The 11,069-nt window shown below is 34.7% G+C and overlaps 1 protein-coding gene across 1 annotated transcript; it reads left to right on the top strand.

Annotated features, from left to right (window-relative positions):
* Window positions 1-8,803: 8,803 nt before the first annotated feature.
* LOC121219149 (serine hydroxymethyltransferase 7) lies at window positions 8,804-10,040 on the top strand. The gene is made up of 2 exons (XM_041096835.1): window positions 8,804-8,871; window positions 9,662-10,040. Exons 1-2 carry the CDS (start codon window positions 8,804-8,806, stop codon window positions 10,038-10,040), a joined length of 447 nt encoding a protein of 148 aa, XP_040952769.1.
* Window positions 10,041-11,069: the final 1,029 nt, after the last annotated feature.

Raw genomic sequence — 11,069 nt, 5'->3', positions numbered from 1 at the left:
GGGAAACATTGAACAAAAAAAATTGAAGAGTATTTTTAGGGATATTTTTAAATAAAAACAAAACAAAATAATATCCTAACCAAAACCCCTTAATATCCAATTATTATTCACTTGTCTGGTTGCTAAAATTTGAATTTTACCCACATACTACTGAACTGGGTGGGATAGTTTAATGAAACAAAAATTAATTTCATTTCACACACACAAGATTTAAACATGGGACCTACGAGTAGGCTAACAAACACCTTATTGCTGAACCAATAGACTCATTCTTGTTAACAATCTAACAAGAACAAAATATAACCTACATGTGAGTAGTCAGGTGTAGAAATAAAAAAATAAAAAAACTCAAAGGAAAGGATTTGAACACAAGACCTCTCATAAACAAACACAATGCATCACTTAATCAAATTAATCATTTTACAAAATTTTCTCAAATCTTAACTCAAAAATAGGATGTGACTACTCTCTCAATTCACTAACCCAATTCCTTCTAATCTGGTTTTTGAGATGTGACATAGATTATTTAATTTTGTTAAAGATGTTATGTGTATTTGATCTGTTTACACATGTAAGTAAAATCATGAATATATTTCTCATGCATTATGAATGAAGGGAAACAACTGAATTAATTCGAATAAAATTGTAATTAGTTGGCACAGTACTTGTATGGTGTATGTTTGATCATTTAGGGATTAAATTAGTAATAATACCAAAAATATTATTACCTTACATAACCTTATATAATGTTTGCTTATAATGTTGTAAGTTTACTAAACACAGAAATATGCTAGATAGACTTAATAATTAAATAATTTTAACATTATAAATTAATTAAATAAGGTTAGTAAATTATCAACTTGCACAAAATTCTCGTAACATCTTTTAACGTTGTTCAAATAATTCTAAGTTAGGAAGGAAAATTATTCTAACACATTGTGATTACTCTTAAAAACTTGCATACTTATTTCTTCTGTGTTTATTTTTAATTTTGAGCATAGTTAGATTAATCTTAGTTTAATTAGAAATTCATCACACTTAAATTTATCTCATCATCGACCAATTTGCTTAGTATTAATTTTGCAATTCTTGATTTGCTTAAACAGTCCCTGTGGAGACAATAACTTTTACTTACTACTTTATTACTTGTCAACGATTGTGTACACTTGCACATCAATTGAATATTTTCGAGACAAAAACGTTTCTCAATTTCATCAAGTAAACACTTGGCCTGAGTAATCTCTTTAGATTTTGTGCACTTAAATGCTTCTAGAATGTTGTGCTTCATGATCATTAGACTCATGCGGATTGAATGATCTCACATCTCAAAATCCCTTTTAGCATCAGGGATATTTGCCGCACTGAGAGGTGTAGCTTGTTCTTCCATTAGTGTAAGGTCTATATCCATACAACCAAACTCTATAAGTAAGTATCTTTTCCATTCCTTAAAATTAGTTCCATTAAGTATGGGTATATAATTTAATTAGCAAATATTATGGTAGCAGAAGATGAACTAGTTGAATATATAACACAATAGATAAAAGCAAGCTCACATTAATATTCATAAGTAAATGATAAATTGAAACATAGTGGCTAACCCCATCTCAAGACACCAAACACAACATTAATATCAAGTCTTTGGATAGTAATATTAACAGTAAGCGATATTCTTGTTGTAGTAATCAAACAGTGACAATAAATCATTTCAAACAATGAATCAATCCTTGGACTAACTTATTTCTCACATAAAGTACTTTATAATTGTCACACATTTATCACCACAAATGTCTTTGAAATTTTGCAAAATATTAACTTACCTTTGGGTCAATTTATAAATGCATGAATCACAAAAACATATAATCATCTTGATATTTTAAACAAACTAATCTACGTAAAAGAGGTCAATTTTGTGTCATTTTGTTTAAACTAATTTGTTTAAAATATTAGACATCCTTAATTAAATCCCAAAGCCAAAATATGAATTTATTTGTTTCAAAATATTTCAAATTTAAATCAAAATAATTTGAATAAAAGTAAATCTCATCTCAATATATCGGACACTCCATTAATATTTCATCTTTGGACGAAAATATAAACTTGTATGTGATATCTTATTGTAGTAATCAAAGACTGACAATAAACACATGTCGAACAATAAATCTTCCATTGGGCTGATTTATTGCTCATGTGTAAAACTGAATAATCATCACATGTTTATTACCACAGTTGCACATGTAATTTTGTTAAACATTAACCTTCCTTTGGACCAAACAATATTAACGTAACTTAAGTTACATGCACACTACCTTTTATATTTAAAAACAAAATAATTTCAATAAGAGAGATCACTTTAACAACTTATTATTTCAATTAAGTTATTTTAATATATATATTGTAATACCCAATTTTAGCTCGGGCCCATGTAGATTAAATAAACAAATAAATAAAAAAACAATGAATAAAATAAAATTCAGTCCATTATCCATTTATATACAGATAAATCAAAATTTCCTTAGCCCAAACCCAATACAATACAAAACCCACTAAACCTAACCCGAATTACAATACACCCCAGCCCAATAACCAAAACCAGCCCAGATTGTTTTCATTTTTAGAAACCCTAAGGGTTCCAGAGCCTCAGCCGCCGCATGAAGAAACCAGATTCTTCCGCGCATGGATGCCAGCAGTCACTGAGCCTCTGCCACGCGCCTCCAGCTGTACCTACAACTAACAAACAAGCATAGGCCAACAAACACAAAAAAAGAAAAAAACGAAATAACAAAATAACAAAATGAAAGATAACAGATTGTATTTCAGTATTTTATTTTATTTTTTATTTTGTGATTATAAAAGCCCAAGCAAGGCACTGTAAGAAGGATTCACGGATTGAATACAAAAAACAAAAATTCAGAGAAAACGAAAAGATTCGAAAGGTGAATAAACTCTTAGCTTTTCTTCATTTTTTTTCTTTCGTCTCTTTTTTATTCAAACACAGTAGAAGAGAAGGGGTTAGAAAGCTTATCTGGACGCCGGACCTCGCTCGCTTCGTCGAAATCGAAGTTTGAGAGAGGGTGAGTAGTTTTGCGGCAGAAGGAAAAGGGCCTAGGGTTCCTTCTTTTTTTTTAATTTTTGTTTTAAAAATGATAAAAGTTGCTAATTAGGGTTTAATGTGGCATTTATATACATTGAGAAACGGTTTCATTTGAGGCTGATTGAGGTGACCTCAAAACGGCGTCGTAGTGAGCTCAGACCCACACGATGACCCGATCCGAGGGAAGGATCCGCGCGTTTTGTCTCAATGGTCCATTTGCGCAACAGGTCCATCTGTATTTTATATTGTTTTAATTCAATTTTTATCATTATTTTAATTTATACATTATATTTGGTTTTGGTTTCAATTGAATACATAATAGAGCGACGCCGTTTTGGAAGGATTAATCTGTACGCCAAAGAGGAGTTGTGCGTTTAATTGCTGTAATAGTCCCTCTGATGTTAAACAGTTCTTAATTTGGTCGTGTACACATTTATTTCAAATTCGCCCCTGAGATTTTCTTTTAGTTCTAAATTAATATATTGTATTGTTTTTTTTACTATTAAATTAATTGGTTTATTATTATTATATTTATTATTATATTTATATTATTATTTACATTAGGTTTTACTTATCTAGATTAAAATATATATTAATTTTAAGATTTATTCATTTTTATTTTCTCATAATTCTTTCTTTAAAATTCATCTAAACATTTTATTCATTTTTAGTTCTATTATTAAATTATTTCAAATCTTCACATTAATTACTTATTGTTTTATTTTTTTATGTAAACTTTTGTGTACATACTTTTTTTTAATTCCAAATTTCTTTTCACTCATTATTGTTTTTTATGAGTTACATTTTATTTTTCTTTAGAATAATAGTTTTTAAATGTTGATGTTGATATTTGCATAATGTATGATTGAAATTATTGTTATACTTGGTTATGTTTATTTATTGTTCTTTACTCATTGGTGTGCATTTTATATTCGAATTTTGCATGGTTCGTTGCCGCTTAATCACACTACATTTTTAAAAGAAACTGTGTTTCATTACAAATATTAAAATCATCTTATTTCGTAAATTGACAAAATACTCGGTATTTGCGATTCTAGAGAGGATTGTGCCCTAACTTACTGGGCTTCGATTTTTTTCGATGAATTTAGATAGCCAAGTATTTCTTTTGCAATAAAACCATACAAATTCTAAATAAAGTTTTTCGGGATTTCAAAATGTTGAATCCTAACTCACTGGATATGACATTTTCTTATCTCGAGTTAAGGATTTTAAAATAAAGGCAATATTCGGTGTTTTAAAATTTCGAGAAATGGAACCCTAACTTACTGGATTCTGATTTCTCGTTTGACCCAAATAACCAAATATCCTTCTCAAAAGGCATGAATTTTAAATTTTAAAAAGACAAACTTAATTTCGAAGATTGGACTGTTGCACCCTAACTCACTGAGTGTGACAATTTATTTCTTTGAAATGGGTATGTCTTATCTTCCAATTCGATTATTCAAGTTTTCTTTTCAAAGGATCGTATTTTAAAATCTTTTCAAATTTTCAACACTAAGACATTAAGCAATCAATTCGGTACCAATTTTTGGGCGTTGCGAGGGTGCTAACCCTTCCTCGTACGCAACCGACTCCCGAACCTATTTTCTCAAAATTCGAAGACCGAAATCGTTATTTTAGTAAATCAATATATTTTATTAAAATCTCAGGGTGACCCGATCACACCAAAAGAAAAGATCGGTGGCGACTCCAATTTTCGTTTTCAAGTCGACTACTAATTTTTGTTTTCAAAAAAATGGTTTCGATAGCTTGGCGACTCCACTGGGGACCTTTGAGAGTCAAGCCGTAAAATTGATTTTTTTGTCTTACTGTTGAAAATTGAAAATTTGATCTAAAAAATTACGATCCTCTCATTGCATTTGTTTGTGGTATGATTACTGTAAATTGAGTTTTATATCTTGGCATCATTTTGCATAAAGACTGTTTAGTCTTACCCTTTTAAGTGAGAAGCTACTCCTTCGTGAGGTTTTCACCTCCATGAAGGATAGTGGATCACTTCCGGGATACATCCGTACCTATGTCTTCGTGAGATTTTCATCTCCGTGCAGCCATAGGGAAATGTATTCCCCTGAACCGAACTCAATCTGTATGAGCCTATAATGGGTGAAGATCGAGGAATTTGTTGGTTTGGGCACCTTGACTTTAGAACCAAAGCACATATAGAGGACTTAGGAGCCTAACTTAAGTAGAATTATCCCAAACTTTAGTGATTACCCAGATAAGTGCTTGATTTTCTTGTACTTGCTTTGAATTTTGTCCATGTGTTATACTGACTTGTTTGTGTTTTGTTGGTATTTTTTGCATGTCACTGCATATTTCAAAGAGTGTCGATTCAAGTTCGGTTACTAAATTAGAAAATTTTCATGGAAAATGAATTTCTTGATAAAGTGGAAGACAATGCCATTGTCCGTATATGGTCAGAGAAAGTGCAATTGGAAAAAGGAGACAGTTTAGCTAAGGGGTATGTGTCAGAGCTATGGGATTACACTCGTATTAGTGTGAAGCAAAATAGCCTTCAAGAGTTAAAGGAGATATGGGATCGATGGAATGATGAGACTAAGCAGTTGTTTTACTCCAATTATGGGGACTTACCGTATTTATTCGATATTAGGGTGGATGAACAATTGTTTCGGGCCCTTGCTCAATATTGGAACCCTGCATATTGGGAGGGTGGATTTGGTGCCTACAGTGGAGGAATATACAGCTTTACTACGTCGCCCGAGGTTTTAGGTTGATAAAGCATATTCCAAAGTCGCTTATGTCCCAGCTTTTTGGAAGAAATTGATGAACATTACCGGGATGAGTGAGCAATGGATCATGGCCAGGATCAAGCAAAAGGGTGAGTGTAAATGTATTCCATGGAAGAATTTGCGAGACTTAATTCTAGCACATCCAGATGGGAAAAAGAAAGTTGATGTGTTTGCCTTGAGTATTTATGGGTTGGTGATTTTCCCTAGGGCATTAGGGCATGTTGATGAAGCGGTTTTAGATCTTTGTGACCGACTGGATAAATGGGTCATGCCTGTTCTTACAATTTTGGCTGAAACGTTTAGATCCTTGAACGCATGTAGACGAGCTGGCGAAGGTAGATTTGTAGGATGTGCACAGTTGCTATTAGCCTGGTTCCATAGTCATTTCTGGACGGTGGATAAAATTTCGTACCGAATTTTCTCCGAACATTACTCCCCATTAAAAGAGATAGTGGTCACGCCAAAAAGGGACGACATATCAGAGGAAAATTGGATATCAATTCTTCAAAATCTCCAAGAAAAGGATGTTGAGTGGGGAGCTCCTTGGTTGATTCCTGACAGAATTCTTTACCGATGCAGGAGCTTTGATTGGGTTCCGTTGCTTGGAATTTGAGGAGCCGTTGGGTATGCACCTTTGCTTGTACTAAGGCAATACAGTTCAAGATAGTTTGTACCTGCAACACATGGGTTAGCTCAGTGTGAGTTCTCGTACGGAGGAGATAATTAGAAGAAGAAAGTAAAAGAAATTTCTTAGGCTTGGAATCAGGCTCGTAGGATGAAAAGGCTAGCTGTGGGCCCAGTGACGACACCTGAGTACGGTGAGTGGCGAAGCAAGAGAATTAATGATAATATTCCGGAGTTAAATTTAGAAGATGTTCGATCAATGGAAGAATACTTACAAGTGATCCCATCATAGCTGGAAATTATAACGCAAGATTTCAAAAGGAAGAATTTAGAGCTTGAAAGGAAGATAAAGCGATTGGAAGAAGAAAAGATGCATTTGAGGTTAGATGTTGACGTTCAAAAGTTAGAGGCTGAAAAATTAAGGAATGGAAATAATAAAGTAGAGGAGGACCTAGATAGTTTAAAGATGGTTTACAAGAAGTTACGACTATCGATGAGAACTGCTGGGCTGGGAAAGACTTCAGAGCAGTGGAGATAAGAGATCCAGGAAGAAAGAAACAAAGCCGATCGGTGGGAAAGAAAATTTCAAGAGACCCAAGTGCAGAAATAGACTTTAGAACGGCATGTGTTAGAAACCCAAAGCCATAAAGAAGAACTAAAAGCTAGAATAGCAGAACTCGAAAGATCGCTTGCTCTGTACAGAAGTCGTAATTATTTGGTAGAATTAAAGGCAAGTTTGAGCAAGATTGAGGAAATAAAGAAGAGGATAAAAGAACTAGAGTGTACATTACAAAGCTGTGAGCACCGGATTGAATTCCTTGAAGAAAATGAGGAGCATTGGAAGGAACAACTTTATCACTCGCAGAATCAAATCAGGAAAAGAGATTACATTATGGGCAAGGCTGTGGCTCAGATTTGGGAGGTAGCTGATCATTTGCAAACATTGGCAATTCAGGCTGACGTATTAAGCGTAAAGTATGAGCTGGAATCAGATCGGGGTCAGGAGTTAGCTTTGTTGTTGAAGGAAGTTAAAACTTTGAGCATTAGGGCAAAGCCATATTTGTAATCCATTTTATGTAAAGAATTTTGTTTATCAATAAAGTTTTCTAAAAGAAATTGGATCAGAATCAACACCCTTTTGCATTCATTTCATGCATGTGCATTACATAACATCATATGCATTCAAGATTCTTAAAAGGTTTTAATTGGTTAAAATTATGCCTCAGTTAATCTTGAAACCAACAAAAACTTTCCAACCAAGCACAGTTACAGTACCCGTGCAAAGTCAAAAATTATGGATCAAAGATTGGAAAAGCTTGAGCGACTTCAAAATGAAATGCAGGATCAGCTACAGATGCAACTGAAGGAGCAATTGGAAAAAATTCAACAGAATATGATAGAAAGGATGCTAGAGTCTCAAAAGGATATGATGGCTAAGCTGACATAGTTACTGACTAGTGGAGTAAATAAGGGGAAGGGTCATGTGGGTAATGATGAAGAAGAAGACAAGGATGGACCTCTATATCCTCTAGGCTTTACGCCTTCACATGTGCAAATTCAGGCTGAGGTGCATCTGCACAGATCCTCTGTTTCAATTAGGCCTCAACAGTTTCAAGCTGGTGTTTCAATGCCGATGAACTTCCAGGCTGGATCAGGTTCTAACCCCGGGGATAACCCGATTAATCTTGCTATCCCGGATTTCGATGAAGTAGCAGAGAAGGATAAAGTAAAGGAAGAATTGCCAAAATAGTTTGAGGAGAAGTGGAAATGGATTGAAGAGAAATTTAGGGAAATGGAGAGCACTGAAAGCTATCATGGAATAGATGCTAAAGATCTGAGTTTGGTCTAGGATTTGGTGCTTCTTTATAAGTTCAAGATGCCAGAATTTGAGAAATATAGTGGGACCAATTGCCCTGAAGCCCATATTACCATGTTCTGTATGAGAATGACTGGGTATATTAACAATGATGAGCTATTAATACATTGTTTCCAGGATAGCCTCACTGGGACGGCATCTAAATGGTACAATCAGTTGAGTTGAACAAAAATTGGTACTTGGAGGGATTTGCCGCAGGCTTTTATAATGTAGTACAGTCATGTATAAGAAATGATGACTGATAGAATCACCTTGCAAAATTTGGAAAAAAAATCAAATGAAAGTTTTAGATAGTATGCACAGAGGTGGAGAGAGATTATGGTTCAAGTTCAGCCGCCAGTCTTCGAAAAAGAAATGACGATGCTCTTTATCAATACATTGAAGGCCCCGTTCATTACACACATGTTAGGAAGTGCTTCAAAGAATTTCTCAGATATAATCATGAACGGTGAAATGGTTGAAAATGCTATTAGAAGTGGAAGAATAGATGGTGGGGAGAATAATAGAAGGTCAGCCCCAAAGAAAAGAGAAAATGAAGTGAATAATGTGAGCGCATACAACAAGTCAATTACAGTAAATCAACCAAGAAATGTGGTTACTAATCAACAAGGCTTATCGAAACAAGAATTAGGAGTGAGGCAAAATACTGAGAAGCCTCAGTTCACGCCAATTCCAATGACATATAAGGAGCTGTATCAGAATTTATTTAATGCACATGTTGTTGCTCCTCATTACTTGAACCCTTTACAACCCTCGTATCCCAAATGGTATGATGTAAATGCACAATGTGACTATTATACGGGAATTATAGGGCACTCACAGCATGTTTGGTTGGGTGTATTGGCATAGCCAATACACCCCTAATCGGTGGGCCCCACTTAATCCCCAATTAATCTGTTGTTTGGTTGGTTGTATTACCATTACGTCCCAAATCTATTCCTTCCCTAATACACCCGGTCCCGTAATAGCTATTCTCCCCATCCAGCGCCGATTAGAGAATCCTTACCCATTTCTTATTTTTGTTTCCTTTTTCTGCCCTCATAGATTTCTGTTTCTTCTTCCATCGGCATTGCAGATCTATCCTCATTTCTTCTGCTTTCATAACAAATCCTCAACATTGTTTCATCGGAGGCCGATTTCAGGTATGAATCTTTTGCTTCAACATTGTCTTCGGCTTTCTCTGTTTTAATTTTTCTCTCCTTTAGTGGTTTTTTTCGTTTGGGTTTTGTTTGAATGCAAGCTTTTGTTCCATGGATTTGTTATCTCAATCGGCTGACACTTCATCAACGCTCTCTTTAGGGTTAGTTTCATCTTCGCCGCAGTCTATACTGGGTTACTATTGCCCGGAGATAGGATCATGGGATTGGATACTCCATCAGGAGGGAATACCAGTCATGGGTATTATACCCCTCATGGTAGAAAAGTATCTTCTGCTTCAATTTTCTTTGAGAGTTTGCCATATAAAGTGAATCCACAAACTGGGTATATAGATTATGAGAAGTTGGAAGAGAGGGCGCTTGATTTTAGGCCTAAGATATTGATTTGTGGTGGTAGTTCGTATTCGAGGGAATGGGATTACGGAAGGTTTCGACAGATTGTGGATAAGTGTGGTGCTGTTTTGCTTTGTGATATAGCTCAAATCAATGGACTTATTGCTGCTAAGGTCTGCAAGCTGTGAAGAACTGTAATTATTTGATAGGTTATTTACTTTATGTGTTGCACTAAGGCTTTATTCATGATTTATATAGCTTCTGAAATATACATGTTTATCCTGAAAGTTTTGGTATTCATGTGGCAGAATTTTCCAATTTTCCTGAAAGTGTTGTTGCTCTTGCAAGAGAAAAGGCTGCTGAATTGGAAGATTTCTCACCGACTTCAATCATTTCAACTGATGCTGGACAAGAGGTTTGGCTGTTATTTTTTTTGTTATAATACTTGTCACAAGCCTATAATATGCCTGCATTCTGGTTCTGGACATGCAAAGCCTTTTGTTTAGATGATTTTCCTGCTTCAACTATGGTGTTTGGACTCCAGCTTCTTTTTGTCTTTTCTTTGGATGGACCAACTCCGCCTTCTGTTGTTGGATGCCTCCCTTAAATTAGTTAATAGCATTGATAACTTGCATCAATACAGTTGGTAGGACATAGGACTACTATTATAACTTGCCTTCCAGTGGACCATCCATTCATTTCAAATATGATGTTCATATCTGCTGTTGTTTGCTCCGAATGTTGTAGCTAAAGATAAAAAATTGGCATTACCTAAGGAGAGGTAATCGGTGTCTCTGGTAGCATTTCTCATTGCTTAAATTCATAAAATTAATAACACAGTAGACCATGTTAAGAAAGGTGATGAAGTCGATTGTTTTTCATTGTAGCACATATATTTGAGTTATATATGTATATAGTTTAGCTCTTATTCTAGAATTAGTTTGCTGTCATCAGTTGGAAAATTGCCTATGCTTTTGAAAAGGAGCTTTGATATGCCCTTTTCATCTAGAACAGTAGTTGCTTGGAATTCTAAACTTGCAACTTTTATTTCTTTTCCTGAAGTATTCATGGCTGGCCTTTTTTTGGTATATCTCCAGATACGAGTTTGAAGATGTCTCAAAAAACTTAAAAAACCGAACATACTCGAGTACGAGTAGCATAGCTTGCAAATGCGACTCTATGGTACTCTTATTTATATGTGTAGTTGGTGATGTTGA

This window comes from Gossypium hirsutum, chromosome D07 (genome assembly GCF_007990345.1).
Source record: "Gossypium hirsutum isolate 1008001.06 chromosome D07, Gossypium_hirsutum_v2.1, whole genome shotgun sequence".
Classification (NCBI taxonomy): Eukaryota; Viridiplantae; Streptophyta; class Magnoliopsida; order Malvales; family Malvaceae; genus Gossypium; species Gossypium hirsutum.
The sequence above is the reverse complement of the archived record's forward strand: the minus strand, read 5'-3'. Positions and strand labels throughout refer to the sequence as shown.

Bases quoted from the DNA above. Each gene is read 5' to 3' on its own strand.
- LOC121219149 (XM_041096835.1), top strand. From the start codon at position 8,804: ATGAACGGTGAAATGGTTGAAAATGCTATTAGAAGTGGAAGAATAGAT. The intron at 8,872-9,661 runs GTCAGCCCCAAA...CGCTCTCTTTAG, and splicing joins GGTGGGGAGAATAATAGAAG to GGTTAGTTTCATCTTCGCCG.